This window comes from Thermobia domestica, chromosome 4 (assembly GCF_964235325.1).
Source record: "Thermobia domestica chromosome 4, izTheDome1.hap1.1, whole genome shotgun sequence".
In the NCBI taxonomy this organism is placed as follows: domain Eukaryota; kingdom Metazoa; phylum Arthropoda; class Insecta; order Zygentoma; family Lepismatidae; genus Thermobia; species Thermobia domestica.
In genome coordinates, this window is record NC_137457.1 from 258,719,052 (window position 1) to 258,739,588 (window position 20,537).

At 34.4% G+C, this 20,537-nt stretch overlaps 1 protein-coding gene across 3 annotated transcripts in view; it reads right to left on the reverse strand.

The window, feature by feature from the left end:
• LOC145684016 (uncharacterized) overlaps window positions 1–20,537 on the reverse strand; it is a 56,916-nt gene that overhangs the window by 20,456 nt on the left and 15,923 nt on the right. For all 3 annotated transcript variants that reach the window (XM_081755823.1, XM_081755824.1, XM_081755825.1), the window contains exons 6-9: window positions 19,360–19,485; window positions 16,816–16,911; window positions 7,555–7,709; window positions 991–1,116 (exon numbers count right to left, since the gene is read on the reverse strand). In XM_081755823.1, coding sequence (XP_081611949.1) covers window positions 991–1,116; window positions 7,555–7,709; window positions 16,816–16,911; window positions 19,360–19,485 — 503 coding nt within the window. The remainder of the gene's footprint in view (window positions 1–990; window positions 1,117–7,554; window positions 7,710–16,815; window positions 16,912–19,359; window positions 19,486–20,537) is intronic.

The window sequence follows — 20,537 nt, forward strand, 5'->3', positions numbered from 1 at the left end:
TCATATAGTATATATCGTGTGAAGTATAATACGAATTTAAAAATCAACAAGTTTATTAACAAGTAGAAAAAAAAAAATGATTTTTTTTTTTTTTTTTTTTTTACACACGTTGAGTAACAAATAGTGAGTTTGTGCCTATCAACAACAAGTAATACATTTTTGTGAAGTTCCGAAAAATAGTAATGTAGAAAATGTATTCTTCGAATAATTCTTTACCATAAATTTCTTTAATACTCAAAACTAGAAACAACACTTTGATTAAAATAGAAGTGAGCACAAATGATCCATATGCAAATGGCCTCGTGACAGGTTTACAATTTGGGAGGTTAATAACTCGAAATATATATATTTAAATGAGGCCTTTCATGCCGCAATAGTACCATGAAACTTCCTCTCCCATTTACATATTATTATGAAAGTAATTCAATTATAACATATTAAATTTTGACCTATTACGTAGACGCAAGTAATTCCTAACCCTACGTCTTACCTGCTAAGTCCAAAGTGAGAGCAAATCGGTACGGCACGATTTAACTCCGCTCTATTACCATAATCGCCCACCAGATGGTAGCACACTTCAGACACAGGCCAGCATATTTTATATTCTCTCTCTCTCTGTGCAGGATTTTAATCTTTGCGCTCTTACAAAATTTCTTTATACAAATAAATACAAAAACATTTATTGGGACTATTACGTTACAGGAAGCAAATAATGATGGAAGAAATGGTGGAATCAGAATCCGGAAGGAAACGGCAGTACCCACGGACACATGTTGTCCAGCACATGACGTCTTTGTAGTTCGCTATGTATTCGTCCCCCTTCATCTTTACTTTCAGTTTAAGTCGAAAAAGTTGATTACCGTTTCTTGTCAAGTAATAGTTCTTCGTTACGTGGCAGGGTTTTTGGTTATGATCGGACATAGTATGTGAGACTACATGCCATTATAATTCAGTATATTCCTAAAGTAAATTACAAAAAGAGTTACAAACCATTATTTTCCAATACTTGTGTAGAATTTCGCTATTTGACATGAGTGTAGGTTTGGTATCTCTTCCTTCAACATTATCTGCAATCGGGTTTAATACTTTTACACCATCTCCTTGGCCTCCAGAATCCTAAAGGCAAAATACACAAATTAGTTTCTCACATAGATTATTATTATTATTATTATTATTATTATTATTATTATTATTTAAAGTTTTGACTTGAGAGTTACAACCTTATCGTTCTAGATTTTTGGGTTGTCTTAGGCAAGAAATATATGCAATGTAGTAATGCTTTTATAATTAATATTCAAAATGAATATGTGAGACATGGTTAGACATCTAATTGATAATCCCACCAAACTAACACGTACTGCCAATTCTTGGGTGGTGTTTACTTAATTCAGACTATGTGGTCTGTACAACTTATATCTGTTATGCTTGGAAAATCATTATACCACAGTGAGTCGTAAGTTCGTTCGTTTACTGCTGTTTAAGACTGGTACTGTGTAACAAGCGTGAAGGTTTACATTTTTTGCCAAGTACACGCCATTGTGTAGAATGGTCTTCTTCTAACGTTCCTCGACAGTCACAATCCCACATTGAATTTAGCGGATCCGGAATTCAAAAACTCACAATTCCATTTTCCATAGCATAAACTGTGTCAAACGTCGTTCAGGGGCGAAATAAATCATTTTGTACTTATTTCAATCTGCAATTGTTGGAGTTTCTGGGTAACTACCGTGACCAGTGGCACTAATGATATCGACTTCAAACAGAATCTTCCTCCTTTCCTGGAGCGAGAGAGACAGGTTTGACTCCTGGTGGGAGCTCATCTGGTTTCGATCCCATATTAAGATGTAAATCCACGTCTCATAGCCTCGCTACGGAAAGAAACGCTGAAGTGAATGCATCCATTCATCTTCCTTCTTTCCTGTTAATCATAGCTGGGAATTTGTCAATAAACATTATGGACCGTTTTTATTGTTCAGCGTAAAAATTCTTATCCACAAAACGACCATCTGGAACGAATTCCCAGAACACTGGACAACCGATTATCGATATTCCACTATATGGGCAACATGACCTTCGTTTCGAATTTCCACTTCTGGACAGTTGGCAACAGTGGCACACGTAAAGGAGAGGTTTCCGAGTTTTAACACCCCACTCCCACCCCTTGGAGTGTTATGCAAAAGTGAACTTTCACTATATTAAGCACTATAGTAATCCTACCATTTACTATGGTAATTCTGAAACAATATTAACTGGGAAGTACTCCTTGATATGGGCTGGGAAGCCTGAGTAGGCCACTGGTTGGCAGTGTCTCTTAGTATGTTAGTAACTACTGATGAACACTGGCAGAATACTGTAGAAAGATTCAATTTTTACCACCTGGACAACTCGATGCCAAAACCTGACGTCATAACACTGTAATAATTGTTGACAAAGACTGAGTTGTCTCTTGACCTTGTTGTGTAAGTTTTGGGCACAAATCAAAGTCATCTCCAAACAAACAGCAGTTGACGAAGATCATGGCAACACAATGCTTTGGAATTACTCCATTTGTGTTGCCAATTGACGCGCACTTGAGCAGGGATCGGTAGTTACAGTCTGCTCTAGAAGGTCTCTGTTCTTGGCAACTGGTCTCCCGTTCCGATATTTGTCTTCAACGTTCGTATTGCCTGAACTAAATCGCAAAGACAATTTTTGGGCTTCTGAATATTTGCAGTTCCCTCTCCTTTCACATGATACATTTCCTTTGTAGCATACTTAATTTTTAACCCTTTCTTCCAATAATGTATTAACAATACACGAACAGCTACTTGATCGGACTCCACGCGTGACTATATCAATTTGACTGTAAGGAAACAGGCGCTATTTACGTGATGTCTGACATGAGATCCACGTCAAACTAGCCTGTGGTTACGCGCGGTGCTTCCAAGTAACAGGAACAATACATAATTCGAATAAGTTTAGAAACGAACGAACTTCTGCCTCATCTCGGTGAATACATATTGTATTACTGAACACGGTTGGCAACTGAATTATATACATCTAGAGACGGAATGGGTGGCGTACTGTTTTAGCGCATTGGTATGGTAACTCGGTGAACCTGGTTTTGTTTTGTTTAGTCACACACTTTCACTCCTTAAATTTCATTGTGTCTGAAAAATACAATGTATTTACCAATCCTATGTTCAATCAAACTAAACATTGATATTTCAGGCCTATTTTTCTCTCTTCCACGAAGTAATAAAATTGGACGAAAAAAAAAAGTTTTAACAAGCTAAAAACAAAGAAAAAAATTTAAAAGATCTACACAAAATAGCGAATGAAAATTGTTAAAAATTACATATACATAAGCGTTACATTACGTGACACGTGTTGTTGAATGTTACATTCCTCAATCGATAATCAGGGAGGCCGTGGATTTACCTTCTTGGTATTAGTATTCCATTTTTTTTTTTTTTTTAATATCTTAAATCAAAAATAGTTGGCAGCAAAATTGAAGAAATATATGGACATTTTAAGAATGTTGTTTGACTTTTCTATTATTATTATTATTATTATTATTATTATTATTATTATTATTATTATTATTATTTATTTATTTATTTATTTTTTCGTGGGAATACATTAAGCAGTAACCTGCTGATGATAACATGAACTTAAAATTATCCTTTTCAAATTTTAAGAACCTCTAAATATGATTGTTCTTTAACTTCTCCACATAAACTGTTAGTTCAGCTCTTGACTTTAACTGAAGGCTTAATTAATGCTTAAATTACAGAATCCATCAATGATAATTCCTTCGGGGGGTAATGATCGTGCACCTTCTATACGGTTAACACTGATAGTATTAATCTTTGTACTAATTTGTTGATTTTTGTTGCTGAACACTACTACACCAGCAGGGTAGTCCGTAGGTTTCACGTGCCTCCAGACATTCATTTTACAGATAAACGAGGCAAAAACGCTAGATAGATACACCAACTTATCATTCAAGCTGGCGTTACTGGTAGTCAGTCATATCGGTGATCGATACTTGAAAAAATTAACTAACTGATTCATACCAGCTTTGCTATATTCAATACAAATGCTGAGCAAAGCAACGTTTTATTATAATATAATAAAATAATAATTGTGACAGTTTCGGATATCTAACATATCCTTCTTCAGACACTATTGTATTTTAGTGTAAGTTGTAAAATTATGTTCATAGTTGTAGAATCAAAATTTTGTTTCTTTGATTTTCCATTACTTTAAACTGAAAAACTTAAACAGATCCATGGAAAGGTACGGTTGGCAAAGTTGATCTACGTGACCGCGAACTACAGGCAATTCGGCGGGAATTTCAAACCTTTTAAAAAGAAAAAAATCAGAACTGAATGAAGAAAATTTCTCTTTAAAAAAAAAAATTATGGGAGGCCCTTATACTACTATTTGCTTACAGAATTTATAAGATGCATACTGAATAATTGGAAGAGAAAAATATTTCCTTATCTTGCATCCTGAAAAAAAAATAAATATAAATAATAATAATGGACGGACGGTTTGAAGATTTCACTGACCCCTTTCTCAATTTATCTTCTTCCGCTACACTTCTAAGACACGGTGACGGTCGTTTCCAGGATGAAAGGTAAGTTTTTTTCCTATAAATATTACGTTATCGCCTTCACGTAATTACAAATCTTTTTCTGGTATTTGAAAACTTAAAATAACCAAGAAAGTTCTGTAGCTTTTTCACGAACCACCTTCGAACATCGATATATTACCTAAGACGTACACTCATGTTCAAAATGATTGTCGCATATCTATGACTGTCTTCTTGTACGAATATAATTTGATAATGATTTTACAGGGTACTTTTAATACTAATATTATGTGTATAATCAGGAAAGGTATATTTGTGGTAAATTTTATAGGAAAAGAATTATAAATACGAAAATTAGAATGAGTAAAATATGTTGCTAAGTGGACAAGAAAATTCTATTTTCGTTTTATTGTTCTTATTTAGTGCTTTTTTGACATGAAATTTGCCATATACATGTCTTTGCCGATCAAACACATACTAACATAAGAAATAACGGGCGAATTCCTTATCAAATTATATTCCTACAACAACATGTTTATAGACATGCAACAATTTTGGACATGAGTGTACTTGGAAGATCAAAATAGTCCCCATCAACATCGACAACCTTCTGCCAACGTTATGGAAGGTGATGGATTCCATCGCGGTAGAACTTGGTGTACCCGTGAAGTGAAGACGGTATCAAGTGCATTTTGCAGCTCTACTAGGGATTTCAACTGGCATCCTCTAAGGTGATTGTCCAAGGAATAGAATAGGTGATAATCGGACGGTGCAATGTATGGGGAGTATGGCGGATGCTATAGTGTTCTCCATCTAAGGCGTAGAATGGTGTCCCGAGTCATCCTAACCACGTGGGGCTTAGCGCTATCCTGTAACAAGAGGACCCCTTTGCGATTCAGAAATGCTGGCTCCAGAGTTTTGAGTTTTTGTTGAACAAGGCTCAACTGCTGACAGTACACAGTTACATTGATGCTTTGACCAGCTGGTAGCAGTTCCCGATGCACGACGCCGCGAGCAGTTCACCAAACACACAGGAAGACCTTCTTCTGGTACAGTGCTAGTTTCGGCTGTTTTGGAACCGGTTCATGGGATGCTAACCACTGATGACGGTGCAGTGGAGCTTTGTACAGGACCCACTTCTCATTACATGTCAACATCCTGTCCAGAAATGGCTTCTTCCTCAGACAGAGCAAAGGAACACAGGTGTCTGCTCGCGTCGCTTTCTAGCCTGGTGTCATATCATGTGGGACCGATCAATCCAACTTGTAGTGCTTCCCAAGTTGATGGAAGTGCTGCCGAATGGTTTCTCTACTCACACTGAATTATAGTCCCAGTTTCTCACATGTCTGGCCACTCTTCGCCCCAATTGCTGCCTGAAGATCTTCATTTTATACTTTTGTTTTTCTTCCGGCACGTTGTGCATCTTTGAGCGTTTCGTCACCGTTCTTAAACTTGTCAAACCGCGGCTGCACTGTCCATGCAGTCACGACACCCTCATCAAAGGTCTTGCATATCTTCCACCTGCCGCAGCGGCGTTTGACCCCAGTTTGAACTCGTACAGCATATACGCCCCTATGACGTTCTGTGGAGGTCCCATGTTCACTCTGTCCTTACGCAAGTTCACAGTGTAACTGAACTGTCACAACCAGGTTGGATATTGGATATACCTACACCAACACCACCATATCTCCATTCACATTCAACTCACGGTGTGAGGGCCAATTGAATACAGACCTTCACAAAAAGCGACAGAATTTTCTTGGTTACCTTTATCTATCTATCTATATCTATATCTATATCTATCTATCTATCTATCTATCTATCTATCTATATATATATATATATATATATATATATATATATATATATATATATATATATATATATATATATATATATATATTCTCTTTAGCAGGCTTTCATAATTTATTTTATCACATCCTCTTAGTAGCGAGTCCCATAAGTAATAAGCCGATTTGTAATAAGCTTTTGATTACTACTGTTTATCGCTTACAGTTGTGTGTGCGCGTAAGCTCTACATACAGACTACCCTGCAAGGAATAATAAAAGGTCCCAAATGAAACTAATTGGAAATAAAAACATGTGTATCAAAATAAGAAACTAAACTAATCCTTAAAAATATTTTTACGCTACTAGAGTCTAATCATATTTATCACTTCTCTTCGGTGATTCCCATGTATCTCTTTTCCGAAAACCAGGTTGAAAAACCACGCTTTATAGAATACCTTATTTTGTTTTGGTTCTTGAGAAACGATTATTTGATCCCTCCAGAATAACGTGATTGAATGTGTTTTCGTATTATAGTAAGAAAAGAGAAATGGTATAAACTATTGTCTTTCCAATTAAATTGTATTAAAAAAAAAAAAAAAAAAGAGAGCTCAAAATATTTTCAGATAGAAAGGCGATAAAACAGATTTTTTTAATTAGAAGTTTTTTATTGAGTCCTTATATATCTGTTCTCATTCATATGCATTTATCAATCGATTTCTTTGGCCTGCAGGGATAACAAAGGGACAATAAATTCAATATTTCTTTGGAAATCCTTGTTATTGTATTATGTAACCTTCTGTCTATGAAATGAAATGAAATCTTTCAGCTTTACGACTCACAATTACGCCTTAAAGGGCTAAGGGGACAATTGATTAAAGAAACTAAGCAATTATGAAAGGAATTGACGGAATGAGAATGAGGGAGCAAACGGAAGACCCATAAGGAAATTCACGGTCACGGTGTTGTCCACCAATAATTCTCATTGCTTGGGATCAAACCAACCAGACACCCCTCGCACTAGAGACGAAAGCTCTACCATTACGCTACCGTACCCCCAGTCGCCTCCTTTGACCTGCAGTGATAAACAAGGGACGATAAAATTCAATATTTTTCTCGCAATCCCTACTTTGTGTTACGCCATTTTTTCCTCTACTTTGAACAACTGTATTTCTTTGGGAGCTTACCTCGACTGAATCCTCTTCGGGAGTTAACGTTTCGTTATTGACTCTTTTTTGTTTCGAATTCTTTTGCAATTCAAATAATTTCTGTTTATCAGTAGGTGGCGGCACTGTTTCATCTGCCTCTGCTAGATCATCGAAATCATCTATCCATACGTAATCTGTAAGAAACAAAGAAAGAAAGAAATCAGAAATTCAGATAATAAGCGTCTCCTTCCGCATGCTATTCACTAAAAATAAAAAGAAAAATAAAAAATCCTTCTGTCATTGTCTTTTCTGTGCTGTCAAGCGCATTTGAGTGCACTTGTTAAACGAACGACCGATGATTTCTTTTCGAGTTTCTACAAATCTTCTACAATTATAAGAAAATTCTCTGACTTGGCAACACCGTGACTACAAGATAGCAAAAAAGTTACTTGTAGCGACTTCTGGCGATATTTTTTGGAACTTTTTCCTATTGCGTCGATAAAAAGTGTCGTGTACTTGTTAATGATACATTTTCAAGGCTAACATTTTTTAAACCCAAAAAAGAAAACAAGTCGACTTATACTAACGTCAATACGATAGCAATAGACATTATATGGACCATAGGTCCTATGAGTATATACAGGCCCTATAGTGTGATGAAATGTAGTTGGATATATGGGGATAGCAGAGGAATGAGAACTAGAAACTGTCCCATGAACTAATGTGCCAATATCTTTAAGTATTCATTTCGTACGTCATAATCTTTGTATAAGTAAATAAGTAAATATTATATATATATATATACTTGATGCACCCATAATACCCGGCATCTTCTTCATGGGAATGTTGTCCTTGAGTGTCCCAAAACGAACAGATTGCTTCATATAGTGCGTTTCACTATTGGAAAAAAAAAATACTCCTCAAAGACTCGCAAAATTTAAGAAAATCTCTAAATAAAATATCCTTGATGACTCTTGCAATAATAATCGTTTTTACAGACTTTTTTTTTTTAATTCTGCAGAGTATTTGAGAAGTGCTATTTTGTCCAATGCTGAAAAGCACTACGTAAAATCATCTCTTTGATTTAGACAACAACTTTCCCATAAAGAAGACGCCAGGTATTATGGGGACAAGGAAATGATTGGGCAGGAATTAAAAATAAATAAATAAATAAAACAAAACATACGCAAGGTATGCAAATCAATTTATTTACTTCTGCTAATACTTTTTGGGCAGTAAATCAAAGGCAAATCGAACAGATCATGTGCAGGGAGCAAAATAATTTTAGGAAAGGAAAAAGAATAGATTATGCTCTCGATTAGAAATACTTGACTTCAGAACTCAATACGAGTCTCTTTTGTCATTTGACATACTGAACCTGGAATGAAGTTTTTGCCGTAGACAATGTGACACATCAGAAGCCATTCATGCAAATGCTTTTGTGATGCGTACTCGTAGGATATAAATGTTGGGTGGTAGGAGTTATTTGTACAGCTGTTTGGATGCTGGATTCGGAAACTGATAATGATTAAAAGCAACATACTCACTTAAGCACCCGTTTTGTTAATCTTCACAGTAGATGTTTCAACGACGTTTTGTTCAGTACAACTTCTGTAAAGAAGTTCAGGTTGTTTGAAGAATCACAATTTAATATTCCTGCATTGTACAATAAATTATTATCAAAGCTGCTTCTTACTCACTCTGAATCATCTTCTTTCTTACAACTCTAGCTTTGATAATTTATTCTACACCGCAGAAATATTACCAGAAATGTCAGACTTTAAACAACGTAAAACTCCTCACAGAAGTCTTATTGAAAAAAGCGATAAGATGGAAGCTAAAAAGGCTACGATGAAGATTAAATAAATGGGCGCTTAAATGAGTACGAACATGATTAATATTTGATACGTATTTTATCAGATTATTCAGTGAATGTACACTTTTTTTTTTTTAAACAAATCTCTAACTTCCACCCTTCAGTTTTCTCCACAACTTAATTACTTTCTTTAAATAAATATGGACAATAAATTTAACTACAAGCAACTTAAAAATGATTTTTTAACGAACTTAAAAAGTTCGTTGCCGAATTCTCTCTCTCTCTCTCTCTGTGTCTGTTATTAGCGATTTTTTAAAATTTCGAGCCCTCCATTCGATAAAGCATCAAAAACTATCTGAGAAAGTGATGGAATATTTCGCAATCACTCTTACCGTTCCCGAGATACTGGCCAAAAAATGTCCGATTTCAGGAGATTTAAGGAGCCATATCTCTGGAACCGTAAGTCATAGAGAGACCATATTGGTGTTGACCAATACCTAAGGGGATGGAGAACATTTTGGTACCAAATAGTAACCAGTGGCTAATGGCCAATTGGCCATCGTTCCCCAGATGTAAAACAAAGGAGATTTAAGGAGCCATATCTGGGGAACTGTTAGTCATCGATAGATGATATTTTGCGAATTTTTTGCGAGAAATAGAAGAAAATGAGGATACAAAGATTTGCTTTTAGATGTAGGAACAATCACAGTTATCCTTCCCGTTCCCTCTCTCCATTATTTTGAAGGTCGTTCTGGCAATGCTTTTTTTTTTTTTTTTTTTTTTTTTTAATGTCCCACGGTTATGATCTTTAGGTTAAAGGGGGAAGGGACAGATGATTAATGAAAGTGAATGATCGTGAAATTATTTTTCTGTGTATGTTCTCTCATTGCAAACTGAACCCGGGACCACGTGAACCAAAGTCACACGCGCTACCTACTAGACTAGGGGGGAGGGCATCAAATTTCAACTCTAATGAAATTAATGGATAAATAACTCTGGTAATAAATGAATGAAATATTTAATAAACATGTAGGTTATGAAGCATGAAAACGAATGTAAAGGGTAATAAGAGTGTTTTCATTATGCAACACCGAGCTTAAGAATAATTACGTTCTACCTACTATTAACAGTGGGTTACGAAGCATGACTGGGACTTAAATCCGGTGCAGTTGGCGGATGCAGAAACCATCAAGCAGGATCTACCTTCACAGTATACGCTGGTCCTCGTCACACTATCTTGCTTCCAGAAGAGACGGATTATATGACCACGAAAAGATAATAGGAGATGATTAAGACACACATGGGAGTTCCTCATATACTAACTACTAACCCAAAAAAACATACCCAGTTTTGTATTAACTACTAACATTTTTATATTTTTTCCCTAATAAATTTAGACTAATACTAGTAAACTAATCTTGAAGATGACAAAGATAGAAGTTTAAAATAAAAAAATAAAAATGCGACAGGCGAGGTAAAAAATACGAGAAGCGTGCGGAAAGTTTTTAGCTCTGCCACAAAAGACATTCAATTGAAACCAGGCATTTACTTTTCTTCAAAGTACTGTTTATGGATACAAATACCTTTTTCATCTTTCGAAGCCGCTTGGAAAATTGTTCATTCCACACACTTTCATCAGTGTTGTTTACAATAAGAAGCAATGGCATCATCATCAGATAAAAAGCAATGTCCACGCAACTGTTTCTTCCAGGAAAATAGGGAAACCGCACAACGCCAGGTGCGGCGAATATGGTTGATGTCGAGCATTTGCACTGTCATGATCCAACAGCAAATGAACATATTTTGATCTTGGGACTGGGCCTTCCATTTCTTGAACAAACTGGGAAGGCAAATTGTTGAGTATCAAATCAACATTCACTTTACATTAATTGCCAAGTGCAGCTCTCACTACATCCCTCTTCCATGAGGGAAAAAATATGCAACCATTTTCTTTCCAACATTCTGAGCTTTTTTCACTTTAGTTCGGAGTTCTTCATTTTCGAAGCATCACAATTCCGATGGATCATAATGGCAAATCCAGGTTTCGTTACCCATGATGTTGTTGTAAACTCACGACTTGCATCTTAGTTGAATTTCTGCAACATAAATGTATTCCACTCTTCCATTCTCGTAAGCGAATGTTCAACCCATCGAGATAAACTTCTTCTGAGACCTCAGTGTTCATGCACAACTTCTGCTGTTGATCCAATGCTGAGTGTCATTTCTATCTCAAAGTTTCGATGTTTTCATTCGGTGTCATTTTAGCGTCACACAGTCCGGAACGATGTTCATTTTTAACTGATATAGATTCCTTTACAGATTACAGGCTTTCTAATGCTAATGAAAAAAATATATAGGAAATCACGACTAAAAAATACAGGAGGTTTCGTAAAGCTGTGAAAAAGGAACATATCAATTATCCAATAGGTAGAATTAAAAAAAAAAATCACATGGAAATTATACCAACTGTTATATGAACATATATTCTACTCTAAATATAACTAAATGGGAAATTATCTCGTTGCAAAATTTTATACGAGTTTCTTAGTGTTTTTGTACGTAGCTCGCCAGTACTAAGCAATGACCATAAAGAAAGTGTAAAAAAAGAGTTTGTAAAAGTCAAACGTCATAAAAATCAATATAAAATTCATTTTTACAAAAATCTCAAAACACATGATACGAAGAGTTGGTTTGTTAAGTACATAAATACACAATTGCACACAGAACTTAGTGCATCAAAGGAAATATATACAACACTAAAAGTATCAGTTACTTTTGTTTTCTTCAGTGCCTCAATAAGCTTATTTGCCATCTTCTGTTTCTCTTTGTTCCACTCGTCTTGAATTTTCTGTATTTTCTTTTTTTTTTTTTCCTGTTACATTTTGTAGGTGTATGAATACTTTTTGAGCTAACTGCATATTGTTTAGTATAATTATCTTTAAACAATAAGGAGGAAAGGACCAAACACAGAGAAGTCTCCATTCAACCACCCTATTGTGGAGACAAAAGGCCCTCCAACCATCTACACTTTACTTCCCTATGTTATTTTCACAAGTGGCAGTACCAATGCCACAAAATATAAGAGGTTTCGTTAAAATATAGGAGTTTATAGGAAGAAACGCAAATATATAGGAAAAATAGAAAATAACAGGACCATTGGAAAGCCTGATATTATCGAAACAAATTTTCAACACTGGCTCATGAAGGGACAGATTCCCCAGAGATATTTACTAAACTTTCACTGCGCTGTTGTGCAGGAAAGCCATTTTTTAATCGTACAAAATCATGGCATGAAAGTAACATCTTGACAGCTCCGTGAGTACTAACACAATGGTCGAAGAACGCAGCATTATCGGTCTATTTCTGGCCCCACTATCATTGACTCATCCTTGAAATTGTTTGTTGAAGAACAACAAACATCTGATTGTCAGATGCAACATACCAGTAGAGTAATGTACTGTGAGACAATGTGTCAGTGTCTACCTTTTCAGAATAAGAAAATATATTTATATACTTTGTTCTTAAAAATCAGGTAAGGATTTTTTAAAACTGATTTATACAAAAGTGGTAGTTTTAATATTTAAATGATAATAATATTATTGTAATTAATTTTTAGGTAACAACATTTTGAAAATTAGTAAAGCAGAATTGGGCTTCAATAACCACAGAATCTTCTTGGAATATGGCTCATAGCGACAAAAGAAGACAGCAGTCTCTAGACAGCGACTTACCACCAGAATAATGCTTGAAATTCTGCCATAATTTAGGCATAAGCAAGGTCCAACTTCGGTCGAATCACGATATTGGAGTATGAAATATTGGTCTCGCTTTATTTGTGCGGGAGATTTTGTAGGCAGTACTTTGTAATTATGCGTTTAATTTACGTGTGTTTGTGCATATTTATCTCGTGTGAATATGTCTAAGTGTTTATGTATGCAATACTTAAAGTGTTTATGTATGTATGCAATATTTTAAGGCAATGAACTAATACTGATTTAGTGGATCACCTGCTAACAGATGGCTTTTCAAAATTTTCATGTGAAAATTAACTGAAAAAACAAAGACCTGCTCCAAATTTACTTCCAGTTCAAAAGGATAGCAAGGCAAAGTAATGCGGAAATCCTACTCGTCTTGGTATACAAAATGCGCGTGGTTCACAGGTAGTACTAAGATATAAACTTTACTGTTTTGTTTATAGGGATTCTGAGTAGAATAAAGATTGTATTGAAATCACGAAGAATTTTGAAAGGAAAGTAACTACGCACCAATTCTCTTAAAAACATTTTAAAAATATGAAACATTTTCATATTTTGGGATGAAACTACATAGTGGATGTTCTGTCAGTATCTTCGCATTTGGCTACCTTAGAATACAATGAAGAAGTCTCAACGAATAGAAAAACTTTAGGCCGGATTATTGGCGCAAGTTGTTACTTAGGAAAACAAGAGTTAGCGTTTTGTGTGCATTGTGAAGATAGTTATCTGTAAATAAAGATAACTATCTAAAGCTCACAGACCTATAGGCTCAAAAAGAGCAGGAGCTATAGATATACTTTTAATTTAACTCTGCTTTCAAAAGGACATCCAGACATACAAAATGATTTGATTCAATCCAAAAAAAAACAGACTATAAAGAAACAGACCAGGCCTATTTTGTTTTAATTCAACCTGACGACACTACTGTAGAAGACAAAGTAGAAGAAAGATTTACTTTTTTTTCCCTTCTTCTTCTTCTTTTTTTTGTGTTTCTAAAAGCAAAATAGCAGTGGAATTATCTTATGTTATTCTCTATGTTTCGAAGGATTGAGACATAGGAAATAAACCTGTATGTAAAACATACGACGGAACGACGGAGCATATGTAATGAAATGAAATGTTTAATTTTTACGACCCACGGTTATGCCGGCTAGGCTAATGGAGACGATGATGATGAGAAATGGATGAAATGAAGAAAGTTGGAAGAAACGGGAGAACCCCGAGAAAACCCACGCACACGGTGTTTACCCATCACAAAGTTCCCTTGACGCGAGCTGGGATCGAACCAGACACCATGCACCAGAGATGAACGCTCCACCACTGAACCACCGCGGCCCCATATCTGTAATGAAAGGTTGCTATACTAGCGTACAAGTATTTATCAAGCTATTTCATTCGTACAAGTACTTGTCAAACTATCTCATCCATGTGCACTTATCATTCATTGTTATGCCCAAGCAAATTAAAGAAATAAAGTTCTTCATGTGTGACAAACATATTTCATAGTTTTAAGTGTCTTAAAAACGAAGTAAACTTTTGTGAGAATAAGGTTTCAAAATTTCTCATTACAGTGACACCAGGACACCAGATGAAAATACCATCCTAGAGGAGCGCTAACAAAACTCATTTTAGAGAACTGAAAAGAACGATAACCCTTGTTATTGAAAATGATTAATAGGATACAATATCTGTTGAATAGGCTCATAGTTTAGCTTTTTTTTTTTTTTTTTTTTTTTTTTTTTTTTTTTTTTTTTTAATTGACGTTTATGTTTCAGCTTTGCTTGTTCATTAAAGTGTTTATGTTAGTTAATAAATTTTATTTAGGATTCTACAATTGAAAAGTTCCGATATTACCTTATGTATCAACGAGGTTCGTTTTGTGTTAGGCTAGTTTATGGAAATGAGGTGCGAGGAAACTATTATAGTCTGTTGTAAGGAAGCTCATCAGTTAAACAGTAAAATCAAGTACGAGGAAACGCACTATATAAAATTTGCGGCAGCTGCCATATGAAAGGTTACATTCATTTGCAACCCAAATAAAAGAAAGATTTTGAGGAAATCAGGTTCGTAGAAATGTTGAACGAGAAACAGTCTCTTGAACATAAAGTCAACTGTCATCTCAACACACTACAACAGTTAATGGACATCTATCCTTTCATTGACAAATAACTAGCGATACTTCACAGTAACTCTGAAAAACACCTGTTTCCACATGAGCTATTAAAATCTGTTTCAGAGAATGAGCTACAAAGCATTTATGTGTAACTGGCGAAGTTGTTACATTTAACTTAAGTACTGCTGCAACTACGGCATAGAGTGAAAGAAGAATGAGAGCTCTTAAATACGTGAAAACATTTTAAAGAAACTATGTTTAACGAGAGTCTAAGCTTTGGGTTTGGTGGGCATTGAAAAACCTCGGCTAAAAAGTGCTGCAGGTGACCCCAGTTTCAAATAGTAAGTTTTGACCATGTTCGCTCAGAAGAAGGATCGTCGCATCGAATTGTCATACAAGAAAATGCAGGAATTATCAAGATGAAAGGAAAATGTCTTTATTGAAGCGGGCGAGTTCAGCCATGGCTGCTCTACCACCTAACCCTTGTCAAAAGAATACAATATTAAACATTACACATCAAAAGGAACAGAAAAAACTTTTAAAAAATACAAGTAAAAGAATAAATCAGAAAATGAACAAGTGACATATGCAATAAAAAGTATCGATATTGTTGGATTTAGCTAAGTTGTTACATAAAACTGTACATGTCGTAAGTGCCAGAGGCCAGTCGCTGGGATTTCATCAAATCAGATATGTTGCACGTTTCTGTAACTGTTGAATACTAAAATTAAATTACTTTATTACATCCGAACATATGAAAAGGAAGGATTATTCCTTGATTTTCCATTGGATATTAAGTACTATATAAGAATCTGTCTTCTTTATACTGAACAGATAATATTTTGATTTTCGTACAACGTAATATTTTGTATTATTATTATTACTACTACTACTACTACTATTTTATTGTTTAAAAATGGATATTTTTCTAATGTAGATTTACAATTTACGAAACGAATACTTATATACTCGAATTTGCGTCTATCTGTAGTTTGTTGAAAAAAAATGTTAAGGTGCCTGCTTGTTCCGAAATTTTACGCTACGCTATTTCAACACACACAATGCGATGCTACATTATTGTGCTCTTAAACAACTTCCAGCATGTTCCTCGTATAGAACAGGGTGTCTACTAAAATTCCAAAATGAAATTTTGTGACTTTTTCGTGACCTTTTCTTTACCAAATTAAAAAAAAAAATTCTAACATTTTGAAGAGCGAATTAGGCCGAATTTTCATCCATGCGTACTTTGCTTGCGATTTGGTAGCGTCTAAACTCGACCATAGACATTTTTCGTGGTGAATTTTGACGTTTTATAGAACAAAATTTTCCAATCTGTACTTACATTTGTACAGTTTAAAAAAATCGTGACCCAAAAGCTAAATTTCGTGACTTTTTCGTGACTTTCATGACCGTTTTCTGATTCGTGACTTTTTCATGACATTCGTGACTTTCGTGACCGATAGACACCCTGAAGAACGATGAGAGCCAATATGGAAGTACAGCACATATACAAATATTTTCGAGAACAGTACTGTAAGATAGTTCTTTTTATCACACCTTATGTTCGGAGTCCTATCAAGTTGAAGTGGTCTCAAAAAGTTTTATTATGCACTTACCATTCGCAGCATCCTTCCCCGTAGCACTATTTTCACATAAATGGTGATTGTAAGATATTGCATCCTGTTCCAACTCCCGAATAAATCTTCGTATGCCTGAAATATAAGAATAGACACATAAAACATTATTATAATCATTATTCACATTATTGTTAGTTATTTAAACAATGTTAATTATACTACTCTAAAAAAAATTACATATCAAAATATGTAGTTAAAGCTATTCAAAGTAGTATTTTATAAGTACCTTATGCTCAACTGTACTATATTTATGAGTTTCTAACTACTACAATGGACTCTATTTATGTCTCTTACGTTTCTAGAAATTGATCAAATATAGTAATGAAAAATAAAAGATCAAATATAAAATAAACAATATTTGTTGATTTGTTTGAAACATCAACTCTGCAGTATTTCACACTAATTGAATTACGTTGTTTACAAATAATATATGTGATACTGTTTATATGTGTATCAAAGTTAGATAAAATCAAAAGCAACAATAGATATGCGGGACTGAAATTGGATTTAAATGGCATCGAAAGTGTCACTGTTCACCTCAGCGACCCATAAAACTATGGATTCAGCACTAATATCGGTCATTTTCAATCATTTTTAAATATCTCTCTATCCCCCTCTAAGTTGCTCCGTCGAAGTGAAAACCATCCTAGGCCCGAACCTCATCTATGTTGAAAATTTGATCATTTTCATTTTACATATTATATATATATATATATATATATACATACACTTTGGATAATATATATATTTTGTTAAATTGTATTGTAGACTAATATTGTAAAATTATATACACATAGGAAAACAAGATGAAGGGTTTTGTTATTATTCATTCTATTTCCCAATTCTTGAGCAAATATCCAGAAGAGTCTGAAAGCAGAAGGAACAATATAAATTTTCTTTTCTTTTCTAACCATACGTAACAGTAATATGATGAAATTAGTGCGAAATACTATGACACAGATGCTTCAAAACAAATCAACAAAAATTGTAATTTGCTTTTATATAAACTATATCCATTTGATGCTTGGTGTTGTGAAATAAGTATATTTTCTTAACTTGTTATCCCCTTTAACACCCGAAGAAAACTACAGGAAAAGCAACTCACACTACTGTGAGTAAATTTCAATAACACAAATAAGGTTAGTAATTATGTTAAGACTCAAAACTGATATTATAATGTAACTAGTCTACCTTATCGTGAATATCCACTGGAAATGACAATGAATCATTTGTTTTCAGAACGAAAAGGATGAACATCAACTTTATAGTGCGGTTGGTTGGAGCAGGAGACCGATGTTCGACCATTTTGTTTTGAAATTTTATAGCTTGGCTGTTTTGTTCTAAAAACGAAAGGTTTACTGTAATTTTCAGTGGGTACTCACAACAGGGTAGACTATTTGAACGAAGTTTGATTACAATGCCACCAGTTTTAATTTTTATATCTCCCTGTAATAATCCCTAACGTACTTCTACTTTTGGTGTAAACACTATTTTAAACACACTATCTTTTCTTCAAATGATGAGCACCGAAGTGTTTTAAATATATCAATTGATCGTAATTACTTTCTACTTGAAAGCAATCGAGGTAAAAATTAATTCTCCAACGCATGAATTTAAAAGATTACTACTAGTAACTCAAAGAGATTATTGGACGCGTAGTTGATATGTTAAGAGCTCACCTTAAGCGTCCTGACCGAACTGTTTCAACGGATAATTTGTGTCTTTATTGGTAGCAGAGTAAAAATTAAGCTGGAGATCACATTATGGAGATGTCTCCCGTTCATTACTACTGATTGTGTACAGATGAGATTGTAAAACTCTTGAAATACTTGAATTGAAGTCAGAAGTACTTTGTGGTTAAAACTTTGATATATTAGTAAATATGCACTTTTAAAGGAAACACTGGCAATTGAAACCACTGAAATTTTCCAATATGTAACTTTAGAAACTAAAACAAAGCTAAATTATAAAAATGTTGATTGTTGTTGGTTGGTATATACAGAAACTCACTACAATGTTTAATGATTTCACAAATCTTTCAAAACTTGTAACCAAAAACAAAGAAAAGGGAAACGGCTGAGGCTGTATGTTGAAACTGTTTGGTCGATTGAATAGGACACTCTAGGAGTTTCTTAACATTAGTAAGAGTAATTATAATACGAATCTTGAAATAAGTCATTTCATTATAACGGTGTGCTTCCTGTATACCATTTTGAATTTGAAATCGCAAAGGCTTGTTTCCAAGACAAGGAGTAGATCAACCCATCTGAATACAGTTTTCTGCATCTTAAACACAGAGCGAAAGAAATTACCTTTAATATTAGGTTATACTGTATTGTGGTACTTTAATTCACTAGAAAGATAAAAAACGAAAGAAATGATACCAGTGAATAGACCCAGTGAAATGACGAAATTTTTCATATAAAGTCCTATAGGCTAAATGAATTCTTTCGATCAACTTACATTCATTCAATGGACAAAGTTAAGAAGACAAGGCATAATTATATATACATATGACCTTACCTATAGTGTGAGTACGGCACACTGAAATCAGTACAACAGCCACAAGAATATTCCAGACTAAACTGAAGATCGAAAAGACTACTTGAAACAGATATCGAAGAGCACACACATTAACACTTAACTGGACTGAAAAATACAATTAAAAGAAAATATATTAGTTATACAATTATGTAGTTATATATATATAAAAGTTAACCCAAACAAATTAAATTTAACTTATTAGAAGATTTGGAAGCTCAGAGATACCTGTGTCATTCTAACTTCCTTTTACCTACAAACCAAATATAAAAGGGAGAAAAGAAGAGATAAGAGCATTTTAGAATTATTCCCCAATTGCACATGACATGTAATAAACACGATGTCCTGGAATGAAATTACAAGTAAACCAATTTGACATTATTAACGTATATCATTGACTATGGGTAGCATTCTATTTTACGCAAAGTGTTTTCTTATTTCATGCTCACAAATATTAAATAATTTAATACTCAGGGTCCAAACTTTTAACTCCGTCATCACAGCACCTTCAGCATATGCAAGCTGTAACTTGCAACACGGTAGGTGGCATTCTTATTTAATATGTAAGCTTCTGTTACTTCAAATTTAGGAATAGCTGATCTATCTAAGATTTCGCTCGCTATGCGCTATAGGCTAAAGTTGTGATTTAATAAGTTATAATTATTTTTATTTATTTATTTAAGTTTGCCAAACTAACTCTCGGTTACACAAATATTACTATTCAATTCTAAATATCGTTACAGCCTGTTAATAGTAGTGTCTTTCTTGTGGGCTGGACTCACGATTTTTAAAAACTGCGCTGTCCTAAAGATAAACGGTATCAACAGTCCGTACTTTACATAATGTAATCATGTTGATTAGTTATTACAATTTATTGTGCTTGATACTGAATAAATATTTGTGGATTTTATGTCAGTAATTACAACCTTATTTACATTTAATACGGCCCTGGTCTTAATTTGATCTTAATAAAACATAACAAAGCACATTTATGTTCTGGATAATCATTATCCATTTTCAAGTACAGTCAGGCAGGCAACATACGCAGCAGACCGGTGATTGTCAACCAGCGTTACTCTCAGATGAGATGTTTTTTTACTATAAATGGATTGTTCTGACGCAGGCATCATGTACTACTGGTCTCGATAAATTACATTTGA